We start from the raw sequence: 24,367 nt of genomic DNA on the forward strand, positions 1-24,367 counted from the left end.
CCAGAAAGGGAGTAACATTTTGGATAGAGAGATTAATGATAAACTGGGCAGGGGAACTCGGTTTCAGTTTCATAGAAGAACCAAGGAATTTGAGGAAAGCTGTTCCGTAAATTCTCTTTGAGAGAATCCACGCGTGTCTTGGTCCTGCAGCTCCTCTCACCTGCGATGTGGTCGCTTCCCTTTTCCCATAAGCTCCCCTCTTCTGTTCACAGCTCAGCTTCCTTTCAGTTTCCTATGACCCTTCTAGCTAAATATAGCCATCTTCCCTCTTCTAAATTCTCAGTTCATTTAGTCTATACCACTTGCTTATAATGTATACAGTCTTAGGTATTTGCCTATTTCTGATGCACCTTCCTGTGAGCTCTTTGAATGTGGGGCCATGTGTTGCATAACTTAAATGTTTCCCGAGTGTCCAGAACAGTGCCTGGCATGTAGTAGATAATGACGACCTTCTTGTGGCTTTAGTTTTTAACTTTTTAATGACACACAGAGAGATGGAGCTCTGCAGAGCTAGACTGAGGGCTGAACCGGAAGCCCGGGCAGCACTAAGCAGAACCAAGGTGATGCCCATGAAGCACTTGTTTCCACTCCTGGCACAGGCATCCTGTGTGTCTGTAAGTCATTGCCCACTTCACAGCTGGAGACTTGCCACCTGGCGTTTCATAAGGTAATCTGAGTACTGCAATGACCTGCCAAGAAACAGCAGTGATGGCAAAGGACAAGGGCTTTGGTCCTGAGGTCATAGGTCAGAGGGAACGCTTCACACCCAAGCCTTGGCTTCTTGAGTGACTGGTGTGAGAGTTCCTCACCAGGAGGGTCCTGGAGCCACATAATTGGTGGGAGAGGGGGTCCCACCGAAACAGTGGCTCTCAGCTCTCTGGGCTGAGCAGGCAAAGGTTCCAAGGATTTGGGGTGAGGAGTCAAGAAGGGACCTAGGGAAGGGACAAGGACTCGCCCCATCAGTGTCACGGAAGGTGGCTTTGGTGCCTTGGAAAGGGATGGAACTTAAAATCAAGGCCCCACCTCAAAGCCTTGGCTTTGGGATTGAACACATCATTTCTCTAAGCCATGGGGAGGTGGCAACCACAGGCAGTTTCGCAGGGCTGTTGGGGGGATTAGCTGAAGCCATGCCCGTGAATGCTGGATTTGGAGAAGCTCAGCTAACCCTGGGACACATGGTGGTCCACTGCACTTAGAGAGATGTGTGCTGACCCCGAGGTGGCAATGAGGAGCCAGAGACATTGTTTTGATTTGTCCACGAGGAGTCCTAACCCCCCTGGGAAGGTCCCTGTTTGTCCTGGGCTGGGGAGGGGGTCCTTCAGTTGTGGCTGATCGTTGCTGTAACCACGTACATGTGCAGCGTCGGCCTGTCGAGTGTGGCCTCAGCCCTGTCCTGGTGTCTGCTGCGTATTTATCATGAGGGCTGTGGGTGATGGATGGATGGAGACTGCATGTGCCAGTGAAAATGGCCAGGCTGCCATCTTCGAGAAGAACAAAGAAATGGAAACCCAAGATGTGGATGGTGTTCTCTCACATCCATCCTAATCAGTGGGCCACGTGCACTGTGACAGCATCTCAGTGCATCTCTGAAAGACCTCACTGCTTGGCTGGTCTTTGTGAGTTTACCGCAATCTATTATTGAGAAGCCGGCTTATATGCTCATGGGGTGTTTTTGCCTGTTTACAGCCGGTAATGAGGTTAATGATGTGGATTTGCCCACATGGGGGCAATTCAAAGAGGACCTATCCTGTCTCAAAAGGGTTATGCTTTCCTTTGAGGTAACTAGCCCCGGGACCATCCTTCTGTGACAGTCGCCATGGCTTTTTAAATGACTAAGAAAATGATCACTTCTTTTGTCTGCTTATTATTTGTGTATAAAATCATTGTGAACAGCTCTGTGTGTGTGTATAGTTTAGACATTAAATGTTTATAATATCTAGTGGTCTAAAGTGATAGTGGTGATGGTTGCACAATTCTGTGAATATCTTAAAAACTACTGAATTACACACTTTAGGTAGCGAATTGCATGGTGTGTGAATTATAGCTCCACAAAGCTGCTGTAAACATAAGTAAATAGTATTCTGAATGCTGGTTCTGAAATGTGGATGTAAAGTACATTTTTAAAAAGAGCTTTTCAGGTTTTATCTGTATTTTCAGTCATGTGTGTGTTTCCTTTGATTAGGAGAAAGCACATCACATATAAATTGATAACTCTTCCTCATAGGAGAATTCCAGCTAATAGACATAGAAGAAGTGAGGGAAGGAAAATCACCATTTGTACATCACAAGTGAGAGCCAGCAGTGAGTTCTGACATTAGTAGGTAAAAGTTAAGGAGAAACAGGACCTCTACATGGCCTCCAAGCATCCTCTCCCAGATACTGATTCATTTTAAAGGGAAGAATAGTAACTCGACAGTAGAAAACCCAGCAGGGCCCACCTTCACCAAATGATGGTGCCTAGCGTCACGATGAATGAGACAGAGGTATTGTGTACTCCCCCCACTCCCTCCCCTGCCATGTTATGTGCTGAGAAGAGCGAGTCACCTCTTTGGGAGTCTTCCCTCAAATCCTAAACCTCAGTCAGTTCATGAGAAAACTTTAGACAAGTCCAGATTCAAGGACAGTTTACAAAATACCTGACCAGGACACTTCAAAAGTGACAGGGTCAAGTCCTGAACATACAGAAAAGACAAAAAGTCTAATTTGAAAAGATACATGCACCCCAGTACGTACAGCACTATTTACAGTAGCCAAGACATGGAAGCACCCTAAATGCCTATTGACAGATGACTGGATAAAGAAGATGTGGCATATATATACTATGGAATATTACTCAGCCATAAAACAGAATGAAATAATGCCATTTGCAGCAACATGGATGGACCTAGAGATTGTCATACAAAGTAAAACAAGTCAGACAGTGAAAGACAAATATCATATAATACCACTTATGTGTGGAATCTGAAAAAGTGACACAGATGAATTTCTTTGCAAAATAGAAACAGACTCACAGACATAGAAAACAAGTTTATGGTAACCAAAGGGGAAAGGGAGGGAGGAGGGATAAATTAGGAGTTTGGGATTAGCAGATGCACACTGCACCACTGTGTATAAAATAGATAAACAACAGAATCCTACACAAGGAACTGTATTCAATGTCTTGTAATAGCCTATAATGGAAAAGAATCTGAAAAAGAATATATATATATTCTTTGTATATATTATGCATGTATGTATAACTGAATCATTTTGCTGTACACCAGAAACTAACACAACATTGTAAATCAGCCATACTTTATTTAAAAACCAAAACGACCAAAGTGAAGGGTCATTGAAAACAAGGGAAGACAGAGGACCTGTCCCAGACTGGAGGAGATTAAGGAGGCACAGTGACTGAATGTAGTGTGGGGTCCCAGAACAGAAGAAGGACATCTGAATGAAGTTTGCGGTTTGGTAAATAGTACCATGCCCGTGTTAATTTCTTGGTTTTGTAACTATACCACAGTTAATATAAGATGCTAACATTAGGGGAGGCTGGAGGTGGACATATGAGAACTCTCTGAACTGTCTATCCCACTCTCTTTAAGTCTAAAATTGTTTCAGTACCAACATTTTACTGTATGTATATTAAAATGTTTTATGTTTACATTGTTTTTATGTTATATAGTATAAATATCCTTGTTATCTTTATGTTACATGTTACATATGCATTGAAATGGAAAGATAAGTCCAGCCCATTCAGTTGGCATCATCAGATAGTGAAGTATTGCACATAAAGGAAATTTCCCCTAATACCAAGTGTTTTCTGCCTTTGACTTCCTGGTAGAATATTGTCACTCTTCTCGCCTTACCGGCCCCGGGGTCGAGTTGTTTAGAGCTCGGGAGTCTGAGCTGGGTGCTGTGGTCCTCCACCTCGTGGCTTGGAGACCTCATGCCTGGTTTTCACGGGTGTGTGTTTTCTCTGCTGCTTTGCTTCCAGTGTTCTTGGGCTGTCTGCTCTCTGTTCTCATAGCTCCTGGGGACACCTTTCTTTTTCTGTAATAATGATTCCTTCTGTTTTCCTTGAATATGTTGCTTCTGCTCTTCTCTAGGATTCTCTTAGCAGAAATCATCTGTTTGGGAGTACACATGCCCGGGCCTGGGCCGCTAGCTCAAGGAGGGTGGCTGGCCCACCCGCGGCATGTCGCAGCCTCTGCCCCACGCGGCGGGTGGTCCCTGTTCACTTAGAGAGGTCCCGTGCATGGTTGGGGGCCAGGGCGCTGCTGCCTGTGCTGAAACGTCCCTCTGTCATTTTCTACCTGTGACTCTGGGCAGGTCCCTTCTCTCTCTGCCTCACTTCCCGCCTGTGTCAAATAGGCTAATCATCGTGTCCGCTTCCTGGGAGCTCCTGAGGGCTGAACAAACACAGACAGAAAGCTTAGAACCCAGGACTGGCCTCAGTAAGTTGTCCTTGCTGCTGCCGCGCGCCCCTGTCTGCCATGCGCAACCTGAGCCTTGAGTTTGGGCAGCAAGGGATGCTTGTCCTGCTCAGAGGCCCGCTTGCTAGGTAGTCACGCTCAGCAGGCGACACAGGCAGATCCGGGACCTGTCTAATGTTGCTTCCTCCTCATTTCTCAGAAAAGAGGTTTCCCTGCTCCCTCCCTCAACAGTTAGGAAAAAGGACAGCTGTTGACTTAGAGATCATTTATCTTGTGAAGAGAAATAGCCTTGAAGAGAAAACCATGTTATAGCTCTGTGCCATGTATTCTGAGCAGAATGTAGGGTGCGTGTGTTGAAACGTGTTAAAAACAAATGCAGATGCACCCAAACGTGTTAGAGAAATAGTCCTAATCTTCCCTCCAGAGCGCACATCCACACTGGGGGAAGGAGCAAGGGTCATCTGGGAAAATGCAGAGTTTACTCGGGGCGCTCTCAGGGGCTCTGGGATTTCCCAGGCAACAGCCAGCACACTCCTTGGCCCGTAGAGCCCTCCACTTCAGGGACCTTAGCTGGTCTCAGTGAAGTGTCCCATGGTGCCACTTAAAGGAGCCGGAGGTGGTCATACTGCTTGGGGCACTTCAGGGTCCCGAGGCAGAGGAGAGCTCAGCGCCAGGATTACTCCTGTGTCGTCTTTGCACTGGGAAAGGAGGCCAGCGGGAGATGGCATGGTGGTCAGGGGCCAGGAGCCCTGCGGTCTGACCCCTGCTGTTGACAATCACTTCTGCCCCCCAGCGTCGTTATGAGGATTAAAGGAGATCAGGGGCATGAGACTGCAGACATGGTGGTTAAGGACCTGATACCCTTCGTTGGCACGTCCTTAGCACAGAGGTGTTTCCCAGTCATGGCAGCTGGCATCATTAGAACAGTGACTTTGACCCGCCGTGCCCGCAGCGAGGCTGCCCTGCAAGTCAGTTGCTCAGACATGTCCCCCAGAGTCCCCAGAGTCTGATTCCCCTCTTCCCGGTGAGAGCTGCTCAGGGTCGGAGATGCCGGCAGCTGCTCAGGGGGAGAGACAGACCCTCAGTGTGTTGGCAGACATTTCACAGAGGTATCTTCATGCTGGGCAAGAACCAGTTTAGCCCGATTAAAGTGAGGCTAGAAAATAGTTGAAGGAGAATTGCTGTGGGGACTGGGAGGGGGAACAAACCCACCCACCATCGCTTGGCGGGGCCCTCCTGGTGCACACAGGGGCTCCCACCGCAGATCGGGGACTGTCAAGGTATAAGAATGTCCCCATCAGGGCAGACGAATTTCTCTAAGGTTTTTGTTTCATTTGCTTTAAAGTTATAATCAGTACAGGTTCCCCCTCAAGAGGAAAAGTAGCCGAGGAAGAGACAGACAGTAGAGAGCCACGTCTTCCCAGTACAATGAAATGATCCGGATCCCTGGGGCTGCCCCTCCACAGCTGGCAGCCCCTCCACCCCCTGGGCCCCACTCCCTGGACGAAGCTGCTGTGGGTACACAGAGGGGGTGCAGTGTTCAGGTCCTGCTCTACTGCTTGATACAGGCCCTCCCTGAGCACAGTCTCCTGGGCTTTTAATAGCATCTGGGCTCCGACAGCATCTGTCTGTGCCTTTGCGCCCTGGGGTTCTTTTGCTGGCAGCCCTGCGAGACCTCACCTCCGCATTAGATCATTTTCTCCCAGCAGGATACAGGCCACGTAGCCTGTTTGCCAAAAGGATGTAGCTTTAAGCTGCCCGTCTGTGAAGAACACTGCCCCAGGCCCCAACCCCTTTGTAACCGAGACCTTCAGAGAGGGAGTGCAGCGTCTGAGTGGTATGGCCTCGACTCCTGTCCAGGGAATCCTTTGCAGGGGGTTGTGTCCCCTGGTGTCCAATAGGTTTGGTAGTCACTTTTGCACATTTGTGGCTCTAAATGCATAAAACACTGTACATATTTAAAGCCAGGGCACCATGAGGAATTCCTAAGAAGCTGATGGCCTGTTGTTGATCCCTTTTCTCGGGACAGGGGTAGGGTGTCACTCCTTATGCATGAAATTGGATGTTTTGTCATGTAAGAGGATCATTGGCCCCACTGGCGACGTGTTTTGAAGTTTAACTGAGTCAATACCAAGACGTGCTTTAAAATAATTTTATTGTATGTTATTGACAATTAGAACATGTTGCCTCTGTTAATGCCAATTTTTAAAGAGCTACGAGCAGATTTTACCCAGATACGACTCCGGGCTCAGACGCGACGCTCGCTGATTGGCCAGCGATTTTGGTGTGGGTGTTTTCACTTTTTGAACGAATACGAGTGCTCACATTTCACATGTGCGTTGCATCAGATTCCCAAATTGCACAACTCTTTAGAGCTTTTATTTCTTTTATGTAATGCAGTGCAGGCCTGAGATCTAACTTGGGATGTGACCTGGGTTATATCCTTGCCCTCAGGCACTAAGTGACGTTTATTTAAAATTTCTGAAGTGATATCTAGCCTTTTACAACGTAGTCCAATGATTAACAATTCTTATGCTAGGAAATTGTTTCTGAGGCCTCATGAGCCTCTCCTTCTGCAGTTGGTCTTCTCCCCTGGATGCCGTCGGTTGCTGTCTCATTGACAGTTACTACTTTCCTGGCTCACATTAATAACAGGAGTACATTTATTAAGGATGCACTGTGTGCTGGGGACGATGCTCGGCTGTCTACGTGTGTGCCCCTTACATCCTTACGTGTCTTCCAGAACAGCGTTACCACTCTCACACGTGAGAGAACTGACATAAGTGATTTGAACAGGACTCTCCAAACTAGTGAGAAATCGAGGAGGGATTTGAACCCTGGTTTGTGAGAAATGAAAGCATTGCCCTTTCTGCTATACCTGTCAGTATTTTATTTTTAATTGAAGCATAGTTGCTTTATAATATATAAATGTATGGTAATATATAAATATATATAATATATAATATAATATATAAATATATAAATATTATATTATATATAAACATATAGATGTACAGTATAGTGACTGACAATTTGAAATGTTATAGTTCCTGTAGATATTGGCTTCATTCCCTGTGTTGTACTGTCAGTATCGAGTCTTGCCTGGTCTTTTCTAGGTCAGCTAATTCCTGCAAACGTCTAAGAATCGCTAGGTTTGTAAGCAAGTCCTTCTGATGGTCCTGCCTGTTTTATAAGAACAGGTCACCTTCCCAGAGAGCTCCAGAACCTTGGCTTAGTGTTAGAGTATGTGTTAGTGGCTGGTTTTTTTGCTTGACAACAACTTTATGGAGAGATAATTCACATACCATAATTTACCCTCTGAAGAGTGTATATAATTCGGTGGTTTTTAGTAGGTTCTCAAGATTGTACAACCATCACCATGGTTAGATTCAGAACATTTTCATCACCCCCAAAAGAAACCCCATACCTGTTAGTCACTCCTCATTCCCTTATCTCCCTCACCCCTGGCAACCACTAATCTCCTTTCCATCTCTGTGAATTTGCCTTTTCTGGATGTTTTATACAGATGGAATCACAGAGTATGTGGCCTTTTGTGTCTGGCTTCTTTCACGGAGCGGGGTTTAAAGGTTCATCCATGTTGTTGCATGTGACAGTGCCTCACTCCTTTTGACAGCTGAGTGAAACAACATTCTGTGGATGTACCCATTGTATTGATTTATTCATTCACTGATGGACATTTGAGTTGCTTCTGCTTTTTGACTATTAGGGCACATTCACATTCAGATCTCTGTGCGGTTATGTTTCCATTTTCACGGTGCCGGTTTGTTTTTGACTCATCCCGAGGGGATCAGTAAGCCTCCCGTTTGGTTGGACTGTTCTGTGTGGCAGCAAATTGCAACAGCAGCGGACTGGCTGCAATCACGTGGTGAGGCCGTGTTTTCTGAGTGAGTTCCTGTGATCTGTGTTTTTCTCGTAGACCTGCCCTTCATGTGGAATCACTTTTGCTCCCACGTCAGAGGCTGGCGCGGAAGGCGGGGCGGTCCAGAACGGCTGCCAGGAGGAGCAGAAGAACAGCGCCAAGGTACCCGGGCTTGGCAGTCGTCCCTGTCGGTGCCCGTCCTGCTGCCCCCATCCGAGGCGACATTCCTGTCCCGTCAGCCTCTCAGTTCTGAGGGGCAGCCCTCTGGGTGGCACCATTCCATACCTTCTAGTCCTCTGGGCTTTGAACAGACTGAGAGAGAGCAGGGTGGATGCTAACCTGGTTGGGCCTCCCAGGCGGGTGAGATGAGTCAGGGAAGGTCTGTGGGTCCAGAAGCTGGACCCAAGGGGTACTAGGATGTGGACATGGAAAGAGAAGAGGGGACCCTTAGGATGGGAGGAGGGGTGTGGGTTAGGGCTGGTGGCCAGGGCAGTGTAGAGAGGGCTCACCTGGAACCAGAACCCAGCCTGGAGGGGAGATCAGAGTAAAGATGGAACACAGAAGTCTTCAGGCAAGCTTCTGAAGGCTGACTCTCCAGGGAGGTTTGAATCCATCATCTTGCACCCTGGCGTGGGCTGCCCACGGACTTGCAGGGTGCAGACTTAGTCTGCATCACTCACAGCCAGTCACCCCTTCTTAAGCTGCAGCCCTTACAGCTCTGGATTTCCTTTCCCTGGATCCACGCTTGCACCTCCCTTGAGCCCCCCAGTCCCCGGAACACGGGTTCTCTGGTCATTAAACTCCAAGAGCCTCAGCTCTTCCTCAGTCTCCCCAGCCTCCTTATTGGCAATTCCTAAGAAGCTCCTTTCCTGGTCCCTGGAGGCCTGGGAGGTGCATTTTGAGGAGCTGGGGGATAGGGGAGAAGCAAGCGGATGGTGGAGAGGCTGAGCGCTGGGACTAGAGCAGAGATTAGAAGGTGTGGGCTGAGTTGTGCGGTGCAGCCTGATGGGCTTCACCGGGTGGAGTCAGGTCGGAGCTTCAGCCCACGCGTCTGCTCCCCCGTGTCTCATCCTGTTGCAGGCTTCCGGAGGGCCCAGCTCCAAGACACAGAATGGACTGCTCAGTCCTCCCCTCGAGGAGAAGCTCACCAACAGCCAGACCTCCCTGTGTGAGATCTTGCAGGAGAAGGGAAGGTGGGCAGGCGTGAGCTTGGACCAGTCGGCTCTCCTTCCGCTGAGATTCAAGAACATTCGGGAGAAAACAGATGCCCACTTTGTGGACGTCATCAAGGAGGACAGGTGAGAGCGTGGCCCTCGCACTGCAGTGAGGATGTGCGGGGGTGGGGGGGCTCCCGCCTGTCCTGAGTCGCCTCACCTCCCACGCCCTCCATCGTCCATGTGTTGCTATATTTAATGTCATTAGAAACGTGCAGAAAAGTTGTGTGAATAATACAAAGAATTCCTTTTATACCCTTTGCCCAATTTGCCAACTTTTAACATTTTGACATTTGTTTTACTCTCTTCTCTCTCCCTCTTTCTCTCTCTCTGAAATTTTTTTCTGAACCATTTTTCGGTAAGTTGGATACATCATGCTCTCTACTCCTTAAAACTCTATTTCCTGAAAACAAGGAAGTTCTTCTATATAATCATAGTTACCAAATTCAGGAAGCTTAACGTTGATGAGATGTTTGATCCAGACTACAGTCCACATTCTAGTTTTGTCGGCTGGTCCCACATGTCCCTGATAACACTTCCTCTCCCTCTGGTCCAGGACCCAGTCAAGGATCGCATGCTGCCTCATGGGGTTCTCCTGCCTCTTGAGTCGTCCTAAATCAGGGGCAGTTCTCAGCCGTTCTTTATCTTTCATGACATTGACACTTTTGAGAAATGCCCAGTTTTCTTATAAAACATTCCTGAAGCTGGATTTGTGTGACATTTCCTCATGACTTCATCAAGGCTGTGTGTCTGTCCAGATCCCACAAAACTGATGCGTCTTCTCAGGCACCAGATCCAGAGGCACATGGTGCCTGTTTGTCCTTCATCAGGGATGGTGACTTTGATCAACCAGGCGAGTGTTGCTGACTTCTCCAATCTGTAGTCACTGCTTCTCCCTGTGACCAGTAAGCAGTCTATGGGAAGATACTTTAAGATTGTGTAAATATCCCATTCCTCATCAGACTTCCCTAGGTTTTTTCTCCATTGATGATTCTTGCCTGAAACAGTCTTTACTATTTTTGTCAAAATGGCTGTTTTCCTGCTTCAGCACTGACTGTGTATTTATCATTGGGCACCTGGCATCCCCTAGTAAAGAAGAGCCCCTCCCCATTTATTACATTATCTATCCGTCTGTGGCTATATGAGTCCATCAATTCTCAGAGTCCTGTTTTACTTAACAGGATATAATCTATCACTGTCCTCATTACAGTTTGATGCCCTAGTTGTCCCAAATCTGGCCATTGGGGGGCCCCCCTTCAGGCTGGCTCCTGTGTCCTTTTGACATGGCTCCATCTTTGTTTTCAGCGATTTCTTACTTCCCATCACAACAGGATATTCCAGGCTCATTTTATATCCTCCCTGCCCCAGCTAAGGAATCAGCTGTTCCTCCAAAGAGCCTTGGCACCTTTTAGTCAAGAATGGTATTTAGGCATGTTAGTTATTAATGTCTGCTTTAATGTCATTGTGGTCAAAGACATACACTATGTGATTTCAGTCATTTTACATTTATTGAGACTTGTTCTGTGGCCTCACATGTGGTCTGTTTTGGTAAACATACTATGTGCACTTGAAAAGAATGCATATTCTGCATTCTCAGAATGTTGTGATCCATAAACCTCATTTAGGTCCAGGCAGTTGGCAGTCGTGTTCAGATCATCTGTCTCTTTACTTACTTTTTTTGTCTATTGTTCTATCAGTTATTGAGATAGGGATGTTAAAATCTCCAGCTATGGTTGTGGAACTGTCTACGTCTCTCTAGTCATGACAATTTTTCTTTCAGGTGTTTTGAAACTCTTTTTTATGTACATACACATTTATGAGTATTACATATTCCAGGTGAATTAATCCTTTTATCATTTTGAAACGTCCCTCTTGGTGCTTAATAATTCTCTGTCTTGAAGACTGCTTTATCTTGTATTAATATAGTCACTCTAGCCTTCTTATTCTCACTGTTTGCATGTGATGTTATTTCCCATTTAAAAAAATTCTAACCTGGGTCTTTATATTTGAAATACATCTCTTGTGGGTCTTGGTTTTTAAATCATTCTGATAATCTCTGCCTTTTAATTATATTTTAATATATTTATTTGCTTTTTAGTCATACGTTTTTGCATTATTTTGTTTTTAGTGGTTGTTCTAGGCATCCTTATATTTTTATAGTCTTCTTATAGCTAATATTGTATCATCTCACTTTGAATGTAGAAACTTTATAACTGTATAGATCCATTACTCTCTTCTAATTCCTTACACTGTAGTTGTCACATATATCACATCTACTTACATTATAAATCCCAACTTCTAATTCCAACCTGTCAGTAATCTCAGGTCGATCTCTATTGATTACTTTTCTGTTGAGGATGGATCGTGTTTCCCTGTTTCTTTGTATGTCTAGTAATTTTGGATTATGTTATGCACATTGTTGCATTGATGCTTAGAAACTCTGGATTCTGTTATATTCCTTTGAAGAGTATTGATTTTTTTTTGTTTGTTTCAGCAGACAGTAAACTTATCTGAACCTAAACACCAAACTGTCTCTCCTGAGGTGGGTAGCAGTTGTTCTTTCAGCCCTAATCAGGCTGCTTGGAATCTGCATGCACATGTGTATTTCAAGGGTCAGCCAAAGATTCAAGCAGAGCTTATATGCAGATTTTGGGGCTCCCCTTCTCTGGTTCTCTCCCTCTGGGATATCCAGCCTCATTTTCCATTTGGAGGCATGCCAAACTCTATTTTCTTGTTTCCAAACTATTAAGACTATAGCTTTTCTATCTGAGTTTTAGCCATCCTACACATGGTACTGACTAATCACTCTCTTGAGGCAAAAATGAAAAAAAAGAACAAAACATGAGAAATTCAGCTTGTTCTAAGTGTAGCTATCCTCCATTTTCTTACGACTTTGGTCTATTGCCAGTGCCTTCTGGGAGTAGTTTTTATATTTTATCCAGAGTTTATAGTTATCTGAGAGAGGATTGGTCCCAACAGGAACTAATCTTTGTTCCCAGGGGAAACCTCCTGATGTTAATCTTGGTGAGCAACACAGCTGATAGCTGTGTGGATCCTGCTACTTGACTGTAAAAATGAGGCCATTGCATGCCCTCCGTATAGCTGCTTTGTTGTTTTTCCCTTTGTCCACACTTCCTCAGCGGAAGGGAGGATAGACAGAATTTTCTCTCTTCTGAGAATGAGAATCTAGTAAGGTACTGAACACTTAACATGAAAAGAGAGTCTCCACTTTGCTGCAGGGAAAGGAGGGAGTATAAGTACCCTGAACCCTACTGTGTGTCTACAGGCTCATGACAGGCCCTTTACATATCTCATCTGATTTACTTCCAGTAGTTATTGTGTGAGGGAGAGAGATGCCATCCCACAGCTAGATTTACCTTCTGCAATCATGTTAACATTCACTTACATTTGTAGTAATTTTCTGCAGTATAAGAAGAATACGACTATTTGCTAGCAGTCCATAAAAGAACGGATGAGTCATGTAAAGCAGGTTTGATTTCTCTGCCATTAAAATCATTGAGCATTATCATTTTTCAAGTTTCACACGCAATCTGCATATATGACAATAGCACCAAAATTATACCAACTATAAACACAATTTTGTGATAACAACCTGTTAGCATTGACAGGGGTAATTACTGTCAGTTCTCCAAGTGACAGGACAGCTGGTTCTGAATTATGTTTGCAAGGAAGCCTACAAATCAACATAAGAACCCTCCGTACAGGGATTGCTGGTCCTCGAGAACAAAAATGCTGCCACCTTCTTCTAATTCTGGGTGTTATATTTGTGGTGAATGGGCACTCTTCAGTGGGGGTGAAACCTAAGATGTGATTATGTTTAGAAGCAGAAAGGACTTTCCAGAGATGTGTTCTAAAAGGAGCAGTCGAGCGATGTCTATTATGTAGTGACGTTTAGTACAGCTTTTGTGACATGCTTCACAGATGGCATTCAGGTAACTGATTTTCTGATAAAATAAATACAATGATTGTGCTGCACACTGGTTGACTGCATTTATTGTCTCTTCTAGCCTGATGAAAGATTATTTTTTTAAGCCACCTATTAATCAGTTCAGCTTGAACTTCCTGGATCAGGAGCTAGAGAGAGCCTACAGGACCAGCTACCAGGCAGAGGTGCGTGTCTCCTTGTAATTTCACTGAAGATGGGCATCATCCTCACTGAGTAGTTGCGGTTAGTCTTGTGCTGTGGCGGCCCTTCTGTTTTCCTGAGTGACGGGAAGATGAAGCCTCATTTGGTTTGCCGCAGTCTATAAGCCCCAAATTGCACCTGTCTGTGAATTTATCTCCACGAGGGAGAAAACCCCGTCTTTCTACAACAACCCTGTCCGTTTCCTCTGCAGTGGGTACCTCCCCAGGCCTCCTGGAAGCCTAGCGCGGAGGGGCTGCTCCAGCCACCCCCGTTCTCTGTTCTCTTTCTGTCCTCACCATTGGGCCGCGAGCTCCCCAAGGGCGCTGTTCCATGGCTGCCCCACACCCGGTGCGGAGCCAGGCCCAGAGCAGGCTCTTGCTGTCCCTGTTACCAGTTACTTGCTGCTACTCCAATCCCCGCCTGCTGCTTCTGTCATGAAGCCAGCTTTTACCCACCCTGAACCTGGGACCCAGCGTTCAGTGGAAGCTTCCAGTACTTGGCTTTCATGTGACTCCCCTACAGCAGCAGAGTCATTGACTCTGTCTGCCAATAACTCATCTTTCAGGCTCAGGATGTCACGTGCCTGTGAGAATTTACTGGCTTGTAATCAGTTGCTGTGTGATCTTGGGCAAGTTTCTTCACTTCTCTGTGCCTTAGTATCCTCACTATTATGTAGGGTAGCAGCAGGGAGATGGCCCACCTGAAGCGCTTCTCACCCTGTACCTGGTCCAGAGGAGGCCAGCGTTTGCTGGATTATACTCCGTGTTCATTTAGCCACGTCTGTTCACGCTCCCAAACAGGTTATAAAGAATTCTCCCGTGAAGACTTTTGCCAGTCCCACCTTCAGCTCTCTCCTGGATGTGCTTCTGTCGACGACAGTGTTTCTGATTCTCTCTGTTACCTGCTTCCTGAAGTATGGGGCTGCCTCCACGCCGCCCCCACCGGCTGCTCTGGCTGTCTTCTGTGCGGCCCTGCTGCTGGAGGTGCTGTCTCTCGTGGTCTCCATCAGGTAAAGGCCCACCTGTAGGGCGGCTCCCCAGCTCCTAGCCTTTAGCTCCCTCTGCTGGCAGAACAGCCAGCTGTCTCCCTCAGCACATTTCAGGGGCTGGTCCTCTTCTCCTCCCTCCCCCACCCACCCTCAGGCTCCTCCCTCGCAGACCCTGGCCCTCAGCACAAGTGGGCACCTCTGCAGCCCCCATGCTACCAGCGAGTCCCTGGAGCTCCCAGGTCAGACACTTAAAAAGAGAAAGTGGGAAGATAGGGAATAAGAAAGCAGGGCAGCAAAAGAAAAGAGGTGGTTGGATAGGGGACACCCGGTAGCGGGCTGCCAGCACGTCAGCAAGGCCTCTCCTCCATGGAAGAGGGAAACCATAAAACTCAGAGGAAATCACAGGCCTGGTTCTTCATGAGCTTGGACCAGACAGTGGTTTCTTAGAGATGACGGGAAAAGCACATGTGACCCAAGAACAAATAGGTAAGTTGGACTTCATCAAAGTTGAAAACTCTCATATTTCTAAGAACACCATCAGCACTTTTTACCCCAAAGTGAAAGAACCTACAGGTTGGAAGAGGGTATTTGCAGATCACATCCATGACAAGGGTCTAAGGTTTAGAATGTGAGCTCAATAATAAAGAAACAACCCATTTAAAACTGGACAGAGTGTCTGAATAGACAGCAGGGAAGCTGGGCCCTCAGGACCCTGCACAGGGCCCCCACTCACCTGCATGCAGACCGCCTATACTGTCCACCTCCTGCTTTGGATGCCATGCCGGGTCCCTGCGCCAGATCTTCCCCACCCCCAAGCCCTGTCACTCAGCAGGACAGCCCAGCAGGACAGCCCAGCAGCGCCCTCCCCCAACCCCATAACTGCCCCCAGACTGGGGATCAGAGAGAAATGGGGAGAAAGGCCATGTCCTTGAGTTCCTGCTCCTCCCCAACATCCCAGGACAGGAGACCATAGCTTCAGGTCTGGCCCTGAGGCTTCCAAACAGAAGATCCCTCCCTTTGAAGTGGACAAGCTGGACGCCTGCCCCCTCCCATGCTAACCCCCTGCTGCCCGCTGAGATCCCTTCAGCTGCTTGCCCAGAGCTTTCTCTGGCTGCCAGAGGCTCCGCCCTCGCCCTCCTCCCAGTAGAGAGAACTCTAAGGGGCGTCCTCGCCATCTCCCCAAATTCCCCACTGGAATCAAGCTGCATTGCCCACAGCAGGTGACTCCTCCATAGTACAACCCTCCCCTGGGCTTGCCCTGGGCCTGGCGGCACCCAAAGGGACCCAAGCAAGCTATCCTCTGACCCCTAGTCTGCTTTTTTCTCCTTAAAACTGACTTTTTTGTGATATAGTTCACATACAATAAATTCACTCATAAGGATACAATTCAGAGATTTTTAGTAAACTTACAGAATTGTGTAAAAACACCACCATGTGATTTTAGAACATTTCTGTCACCCCAAGGAGAGGCCAGTCCCCACGTGCAGTCCCTCCCCACCCAGCCCTGGGTTCCCGCCTGGCACAGGACCCACACGGGGCCCACATGGGATAAGGCTCTGGATCCCTGCAAGGCAAGAGTCATCTCCATACTTTTTCTTAAAAACCTTTACATGACTGTTCCCTGTTCTTCGGATCCAATTTGGAAGAATCTGGCCTAAGCCAGGTGAGAGACTGCAGAGGACCATGCGGCTGCTTGGCCTGGCTGTGCCGGGCGCACCCACATCTCTGCAGGCCCCTTCTGAGTGAGGCCACTGCGTTCCTGCCTGGGCCCCTAGTATGATGTCAAAAGTTCACTTTCCCTGGGGTGTCAAAGCCCAGGAAAGGGCAGGCTTGGGGGGTGGGGAGTGGTTTCCTCTTGCCCTGCTGAGGGCATGTTTGGGATCCCAGGTCGCTCCAGACCTACACTGTGGAACTGAAGGCGTGGACGCTGGGTGCACAGGGGACCTTGACTTTGGGACTTTGTGCCTTTGATGGTGAGGAAGCCAGGCCTGTACTGGCTCCACTCTCACAGGGGGCTGGCTTCAGAGAGGGACTCTGGGGGGGGGGGTCTCCCTCCCGAGGGGACCCCCTAGTGTCCTCTCCTCTGTCTCCCACTGCTGGCCATCCGGGGATTCTTCCTGCAGAGCAGCGGTCCTCAGCACCACACACCCAGCTCCCCATTCTCCATGAAAAGCATTTTCTGTGCCACATCACTGCCCTCGAATGTAGCCCACGTATACTCACAGTTCCCAAAGCCATCAGTGAAATGCTGTCATGCCAATGTGAAGGAGACACGTCAAGAAAGCCACTTAAAATAAGACACATGTAGTGCTTCATCTCAGACATGGCAGGGCACTGCCACCTGGGAAGCTGTTTCAGGTTTGTCAGCTGTTTGCCCTCGTGCGCACGCTCGCTGGGACTGTGACATTTCCAAGTGCAGACTGTTACAGGTGTGCAGGTTTGGTGGCACAAGTCCCAGGAGCCTGTGACATGATTTCTGAAATGCTGAACAGCCCTTGGTGATGTCCCAGACAAAACCACGGGTCCTCTTGTCTGGTTCACCCAGTAGGTGCATTCCTGGAAAATTCGGTGTATGTTACCACCACACAGAAACCACTTTCTATTTGTAAATGACACGCAGTTAGGCTCTAGGCTGACGTCACTGTCAGCAGGTTTCCCGCCTCCGTGGGTGTCTAGGGGGCATGTGGCAGTTGCATGGGGCACAGGGCAGAGCCTCACTGTACATCACGGGACATTGCCAGTCCCTAGCCCCTGCCCACTCGATGCCAGTAGCACCCTCAGTCAGTGAGGCAACAGAAAGGCCCCACAAAATTCCAGGATACCTCCTGAACCACCCACTTGAGACCGCCCGCCCCAGAAGCAGGCAGTAGCGGGTGACCGGTGACCTTTCTCGGGGCCTCTTGGTATTAGGCTGTCTGATTCTTACATGCTCCGTTTAGACCACAGAGGTTATGCTTGTCTCTGATGGGCACATCTCAGAATGCAGCAAGTGACCTCAAAATAAGGTGTGAAGAGCTAAATGAGTCCAGTTTACTTGCCATTGACCAAAAGTGAGGGAGGCTGGGGCTCTGCCTGCCACCCACGCCCGTGGCCACAGCGTAGGGGAGAGTTGGGAACAGCTCTGGCTGGCTGTTCCCTGCCCACATCTTCCGTGGTGGCTGACCCACCCGTAGACACCCTGTTTCCCCTTTCTCCCCACCTTATGCAGGATGGTGTTCTTCCTGGAGGACGTGATGGCTTGTACCAAGCGCCTGCTGGAGTGGATAGCCGGCTGGCTCCCGCGCCATTTCATTGGGGCCATCCTGGTGTCCCTTCCCGCTCTCGCGGTCTATTCACACATCACCTCCGAATTTGAGACAAACATACACGTAAGTAAAGCCTTGGCGGTTTTGTGTCTGTGCTCTTCTGGGCTCCTTGATCACTTTTTAAAATAAAAGTAAGTTTGATGGTCTGGGATCAGTTTAAATACAGCCCTTACAGAGGTACAAACTCTTCGTCACTTCCTTGAGCTTGTCTTTTTAAAAGCCTTGCCTGGAACAGAGGAGCAGGCAGGGAGGTCAGCCTGGGGCCTGCCAGGGGAGACACCCCGGTGGCTGTGTCCTCTCCAACCTCTCTTGGTGTTTACCAAGTTCCAAATCAGTGGTTTTCTTATGCATTTTACAAAGACGCATCTGCCCCACGTTTCCAAATGACGCAAGATACTGTGCTCATCTGTAGACCCGGCACAAGCAGGTGACTGGCCCCTGGATCAGCTGCTGTTGATCAGGAAGGAGCTTCCAAGTTAAACCTCAAAAGGAGTGAATTAATGCTGCTGTGGAAGATTATATTTTGGGGGCCAGTGAGTATAGCATGAACCACCAGGTGACTGCATTTGATACTTTAACACTGAATTTCATTTCCACTGACATGCAGCAGGGTGCCCGAAGGAAGGGTTTTTAAAGGTAACTGTTTCCATGGTGGGCAGCCTCCCTGCCCTCTCCTCCAAGGTGACGTGTGCGATTTCCATACACCTGGAGAGGCGTTTTAGTACCAGTGAGACTCGTAGCCAAATCTCTGGGTAGTTAATCTAATGATTTATGACCTGTCCTTGAAACCACCAGGTATTTGTTAAACAGAATGACAGGTAGGTGAGGGAGCTGTTTGCTCTCGGGGTCCTCAGGAGGAGGTGAGGCGGGGGGCCCTGCAGGGTGGAGCGGGGTGGCATGGGGGCCTCACCCGGCCTGCCCTCGTTGCAGTCCACCGTGCTCACGGGCTCGGCTGTCCTGATCTCCGTGGTGCACTACTGTAACTTCTGCCAGCTCAGCTCCTGGATGAGGTCCTCCTTAGCCACCATCGTCGGGGCCGGGCCTCTGCTGCTGCTCTACGTGTCCCTGTGCCCAGACAGGTATGTACACCCTCCCGGCCGCACCCCCCGCACCTTTCCTGACATAGCTTATGTCTCCTTCACCACGCTTTTCCTTTTCTTTTTAACTGAGCTCTAAACGACCTGTACACGTTAGTTTCAGGTGTACTACATAATGGTTTAATATTTGTGTATATTGTGAGATGATAACTGCAGTAAGTCTAGTTAACATCTGTCACCACATGAAAATTTTTTTTCCTGTGTTGAGAGCTTTTAAGAGCTGTGCTCTCAGCAGCTTGCAAATGTGCAGTACAGTGTTATTAACGGTCATCACCGTGCTTCGCGTTACCTCCCCAGGACTTGTGTATCTGATAACTGGAAGTTGGTGCCTTTTGACCAGCTTCACCCATTTCACCCACCTCCCATCCCTGCCTCTGTATCTATGAGTCTGTTCTCTGTATCTATGAGTTCATGAATTTATTTGTTTATTTGTTTGTCTTTAGATTCTGTGTATAAATGACATGATACGGTATTTGTCTTTCTCTGTATGATTTACTTCACTTAACATAATGCCTTCAAGGTCTGTCCATGTTGTCACAAATGGCAGGATTTCTTTTTATGGCTGAATAATGTTCCATTGTTTATATACAACATCTTCTCAATCCCTCCATCCAGTGATGGGCACTCAGGTTGATCCCATATCTTGGCTACTGTAAGTAGTGCTGCAGTGAACGTAGGGGTGAGGATGTCTTTTCGAGTTACTGTTTTTGTTTCCTTCAGATATACTCCCCAAAGTGAGATTGACAGATCACACGATAGCTCTGTTTGTAATTTCTTGAGGTGCCTTCACACTGTTTTCCAGGATGGCTGCACCAATTTACATTCCCACCAACCATGCACAAGGGTTCCCTTTCCTCTACATCTTTGCCAGTATTTATTATTTCTTGTCTTTTTTCACAACACTTGTTAGAACAGGTGTGAGGTGACGTTTTATTGTGGTTTTGATTTGCTTTTCCTTAATGATTAGTGATGTTGAGCACTTTCTCATGTGCCTGTTGGTCATTTCTGTGGAAAATGTCTGTTTAGATCCTCTGCCCGTCTTTCACTCGGATTGTTGCCTTTTGCTGTGGAGTCATACCTGTCACTGCATTTCCCCATCTGCACTCACAGCCTCAACATCCTCAGATATTTACCGTCACAACATGAAATAGCTTTCAGCCCACATAGAGTCAACAGCTCAGTGACATGCCCAAAGAATAATATGCAGCGGAAAGAAAGACAAACTAATTTTAATACCATAATATATTTGCATGTAGACATCCTCGGGTGACCACCCCCAGCACACATCATGCCGTAGTCACATGCTTGAACTCACAGTCGGTATCCACAGGGGATTGATTCCAGGACCCCGCCTCATACACCAGAATTAGAGGATGCTCAGATTCCTTCTATAAACAGCATAGTGTTTGCGTGTAACCTATGCACGCCCTCCTGTATACTTTACATCATCTCTAGATTACTTATGCTACCTAATGTAACGTAAATGCTGTGTAAATAACTGTCAGCATGTGGGAAATTTAAGTTTTGCTTTTTTTTAAATTTCTAGAATTTTTTCCCCTAGCATTCTCCATCTGACTGAGGTTGGTTGAATCCACAGATGCAGGACCTGTGGATACAGAGGGCCAACTGTACATACGGCAAAGAGGTGTGAATATTAGAAAGTAGGACCAGAAGCTGTTTCGTAGGAGACCATAGAGAAAATGAAGTAACAGAGGTCAGGTGACCCCAAAATGAAAAGAGGTGGCTGGTTCTCACCATTTTGGAGTTGGGTGAACACACCAAGACAGATTACAGGTAGTTGAAGTGGAGGAAATGAAGAAGTAGGATAGTCCTGCGAGTGACCTGGGCCTCCTTCATAAATATCATGTCAGAACAATTCTCCACGTTATGACACGAAATGTTAGGGCAGTGGCGAATCCCTGGAAGCATCTTTTATCTTGAAATCCTTCCACGTACTGAGGAATACATCCCATCCCTGGTGCTCAGATGGCACTCAGAGCCCATCACTGACAGTGTGGGGAAGAAAACAGGAGCTCCATGGAAGGCTCCTGGGGACAGAATCTGTTCTTACCACTGTGTTGAGGAAAATTAAAAAATTAAAATTTGTAGGATGGCAGTGTGTGTGCTACCTTTAGAGCATCCTTTGTCCATGAAGTCCAGCAGGGCTCCCACCTTCATGTATTCTGCTGATTAAGTCACGTTTGGCTCTTAGTTTGTTAAAATGAGTCTGAAATTGCCTGTTGCACATTTGCAACTGCTTTTGTGGCTTTTAACCTTTTCAACCAAATATGTTGTTGGAAGTGCAATGATAGCTTGGATAGCAGAGTGCACACAGTAAGTAATTTATTCAAAAATTTCAGGGTAATGTCTTAAAGCTATGAAGCTTTTGTTTCTCTAACCAACATCTCCTAAATATTGGACTTTTTGTGTAACTGCTTATAAAAATGTTTCATGTTAGCACATATTAGAGAACTATTTATTTATAATTACAGTAGATTTAGGCCAGCAGGATATTTCAAAGTTACATGGGACATTTCTTCATTGTGCTTGGCATGACATCTAATATTCCTGGCTCCCCAAATTATTATGACAACCAGAGAGACCCCCAACATTTCCCAAATGTCCTCTTGGGAGGTATTACTTTTGCCGAGAACCATTGCTTGGAAATGGTTCAGTTGGTCTGGATATCAAATGAAATCGCCAAAGTGTATTTTGGGTATTACCAAAGCAGTGGTCAGTAATGGACAGAGTAAGTATCCTTCCTCAGTGTAATTAATAAAGTAATAATGACATGAAAGATATTCAAATTCTCTGCCAATTAAGATCAAAAGGAATTTGAAGCAGCACTGCCATTCAGCATTTGAGAGGAAATTTAATGAATAGTTAAATGACTTTAAGCAAAACAAAGTGTCCTTTTTCCTTTCTGAAGTTGCGGCCATCTGGAATTATGGTCATTATAAAGCTCTTTCCCAAGAGCATGAAATTCAGCAATCCACCTTTTAACCTGTTAGATCAATCACAAGTGTCATCAGCTATGCCCAGTGCCATTCAGCCCTTGGTGAGGGCTGTTTCCCTGTGGATCTCAAGCGCCTTAGTGATGGGGCACCTGTCCATGGGCTTCTGCCCGGAATTCCCACAGCAGATCTTGACATAGGGCAGGCGGTTGAGTTTCTGCTTGAACCAGTACACCTCTATCCACCCATCATCACTGCTATGCCCAACCAGGGGAGGGTATGCGTGGGGAGAGCAAAACAGAACCTCAGTTCCCTTGAAGGGGAGGGGACTCCTCCAGCTTTGGGAGGAGACAGACACGTGGGTTACAGTAGTGTCACCGTCACGTCTGGACAGGGCAAGGAGAGGACATAAAGTCTTAGAATTCACATTTTGTGTGCAGCTCTTGTTTTTCTTTCCTTCTCTGTAAAGTCATTTTACTGCCTCATGTAATCGTAAAAGCCCCTGTGAGCCCTCACTGGCCTTTACTGCAAAGGAGAGCTGCTCACAGATGCTTTGCAGGGTCCCCCTTTGTGGGGAGCAAGGCTGGTGGGTCTGGGGGACGAGCGTCAGGGCTCTTCCCCAGGTGGGGAAGTCGGTGGTCAATTTGTGGGCCCAAGTGGATGCTGGGTGTGACGTGACTCCAAAGGACTTTGTGAAGCATGTGGGGAGGAAGGGGCTGCATGTCTCGGGTACCTGCCCTAACACCGAGAGAGGGCTCTTTAATTTTGGATGGTTTCAGTGCCCTAAAACTGGGATTTGATTGCTTTGGGTGCCACCAATAGCAGAGTCCGGCTTCTACAGTAAGTGATCTGCCAGCGCCTCCAGCAGATCCTTTTGAAATTGATCCTTTGTCAGCAGACATTGCTGTTTGAACATGACTGAAGTTTCCAGCCTGTAGGACACCATGGATAAGACCTTAAATGAATGCCTGAGAGACTCTTTTCTTGATGTTGCTCTTTGATGGTTGTACCTACTTTCTGTAGCTGATATAAAGGCTTTTACATCGTCTTTACCATTTTGTTACTCTTCATTAACATGCAGTATCAAATTATAATGAAAATTTACTATCCTTAACTGTCTAACTTGATCTCTATGTAAAAAAAATAAAACAAAGTTGTTTGTTTAAACTCTTCTCAGATTGCTTTGTATAATGCCTTCTTTGCTTTTCCTAACAATAGTTTTCTGCATTTTAATTTCAGTTCCATAGTAGTTTCAGACCTTGCTGCAGTACAGAATTTCAGGTAAGCTTTTAACATTGTGCCTATATCTGAGTAAATGAGAGTAACTATATTATTACTGATTATTGCTAAGCTTCTTGAAAACAGTTGTATCCTGAATCAAAAGAACAATGTATGTGTTCTTAAAAGAGTAAGTGGAAAATATTTATTTCTTGAACTATTGAGTCATAGTTGTAATACCTTATTGGGAAAATGAAATGATGGTTAAGACGTGTGCAGGTTTCTCCTGCTGTCTGCAAGTGGAGTGTTCCTATGACATCTTTCCTAAGCCGGGAAACGAGGAAGCAATTACCTTCAGACACAGCTTGCTACCGGATACACACAGTAAGTCGAGGTGAAGCACAGATGCTCACAGACACAGTTCAGAGCCGTGCGGCTTGATGCTGAGATGCCGAGCATGGTTCCTGGGGACAGAGCTTGGCGGTGTGGCTCCCGCTGCTCGGGGTGATGCTGCCTCTAACCCTGGCTGCCAGACAAATGCTGGACGTTATTTTTGCTTTTCGCCTTTTTTTGGTAAAAGCAAAAATCCTCTTCAGATTTCTTTCATTAGCAAAAACAGGTATTAATGTAGGTCTTTGGTCAAAGTTAAGTGGTGAAAAGCAAACTTTCAAAAAGCAGGGGATTCCTGTATTTGATTTGGTTTAATTTTATATAAGACATTAGCATGTCACAAAAGAAATCTCATAAATCAAAGTAAAGTGCTTATTTTATTCCCTAAAATACTTTGACCGCAGTGGGAGGGAATAGCTCAGTGTTAGAGCACATGCTTAGCATGCACGAGGTCCTGGGTTCAATCCCTAGTACCCCCATTAAAAAATAATAATAATAATTAAAACAGATAAATAAATAAACCTAATTACCTCTCCCCCGCCCCCAAAAAAGAAAAAAAATTTTAAACCGTTTTAAATGACTAGAAATTTGAAATAATAAACGTACCCTTGCTTTACTATAAACATCAAAATAAATTCTAAGTATATTATAGTCAAAAATTCTAAAAATTCTAAAAATCTAAAGATGTTTATAAAGCTATATAAACATCTAGAAAAAATTTAAGGAGTTCTCAAGCCTCCAAGACAGAGATAACTT

The 24,367-nt window shown here is 46.6% G+C and overlaps 1 protein-coding gene across 2 annotated transcripts in view; it reads left to right on the forward strand.

The window, feature by feature from the left end:
- Positions 1–24,367, forward strand: part of ADCY9 (adenylate cyclase 9) — a 109,401-nt gene that overhangs the window by 76,496 nt on the left and 8,538 nt on the right. For both annotated transcript variants that reach the window (XM_074346398.1, XM_074346397.1), the window contains exons 4-10: positions 8,356–8,460; positions 9,379–9,596; positions 13,541–13,643; positions 14,460–14,668; positions 17,856–18,015; positions 18,883–19,031; positions 23,243–23,284. In XM_074346398.1, coding sequence (XP_074202499.1) covers positions 8,356–8,460; positions 9,379–9,596; positions 13,541–13,643; positions 14,460–14,668; positions 17,856–18,015; positions 18,883–19,031; positions 23,243–23,284 — 986 coding nt within the window. The remainder of the gene's footprint in view (positions 1–8,355; positions 8,461–9,378; positions 9,597–13,540; positions 13,644–14,459; positions 14,669–17,855; positions 18,016–18,882; positions 19,032–23,242; positions 23,285–24,367) is intronic.

The sequence above is a fragment of the Camelus bactrianus genome, chromosome 18 (genome assembly GCF_048773025.1).
Source record: "Camelus bactrianus isolate YW-2024 breed Bactrian camel chromosome 18, ASM4877302v1, whole genome shotgun sequence".
Taxonomy (NCBI): domain Eukaryota; kingdom Metazoa; phylum Chordata; class Mammalia; order Artiodactyla; family Camelidae; genus Camelus; species Camelus bactrianus.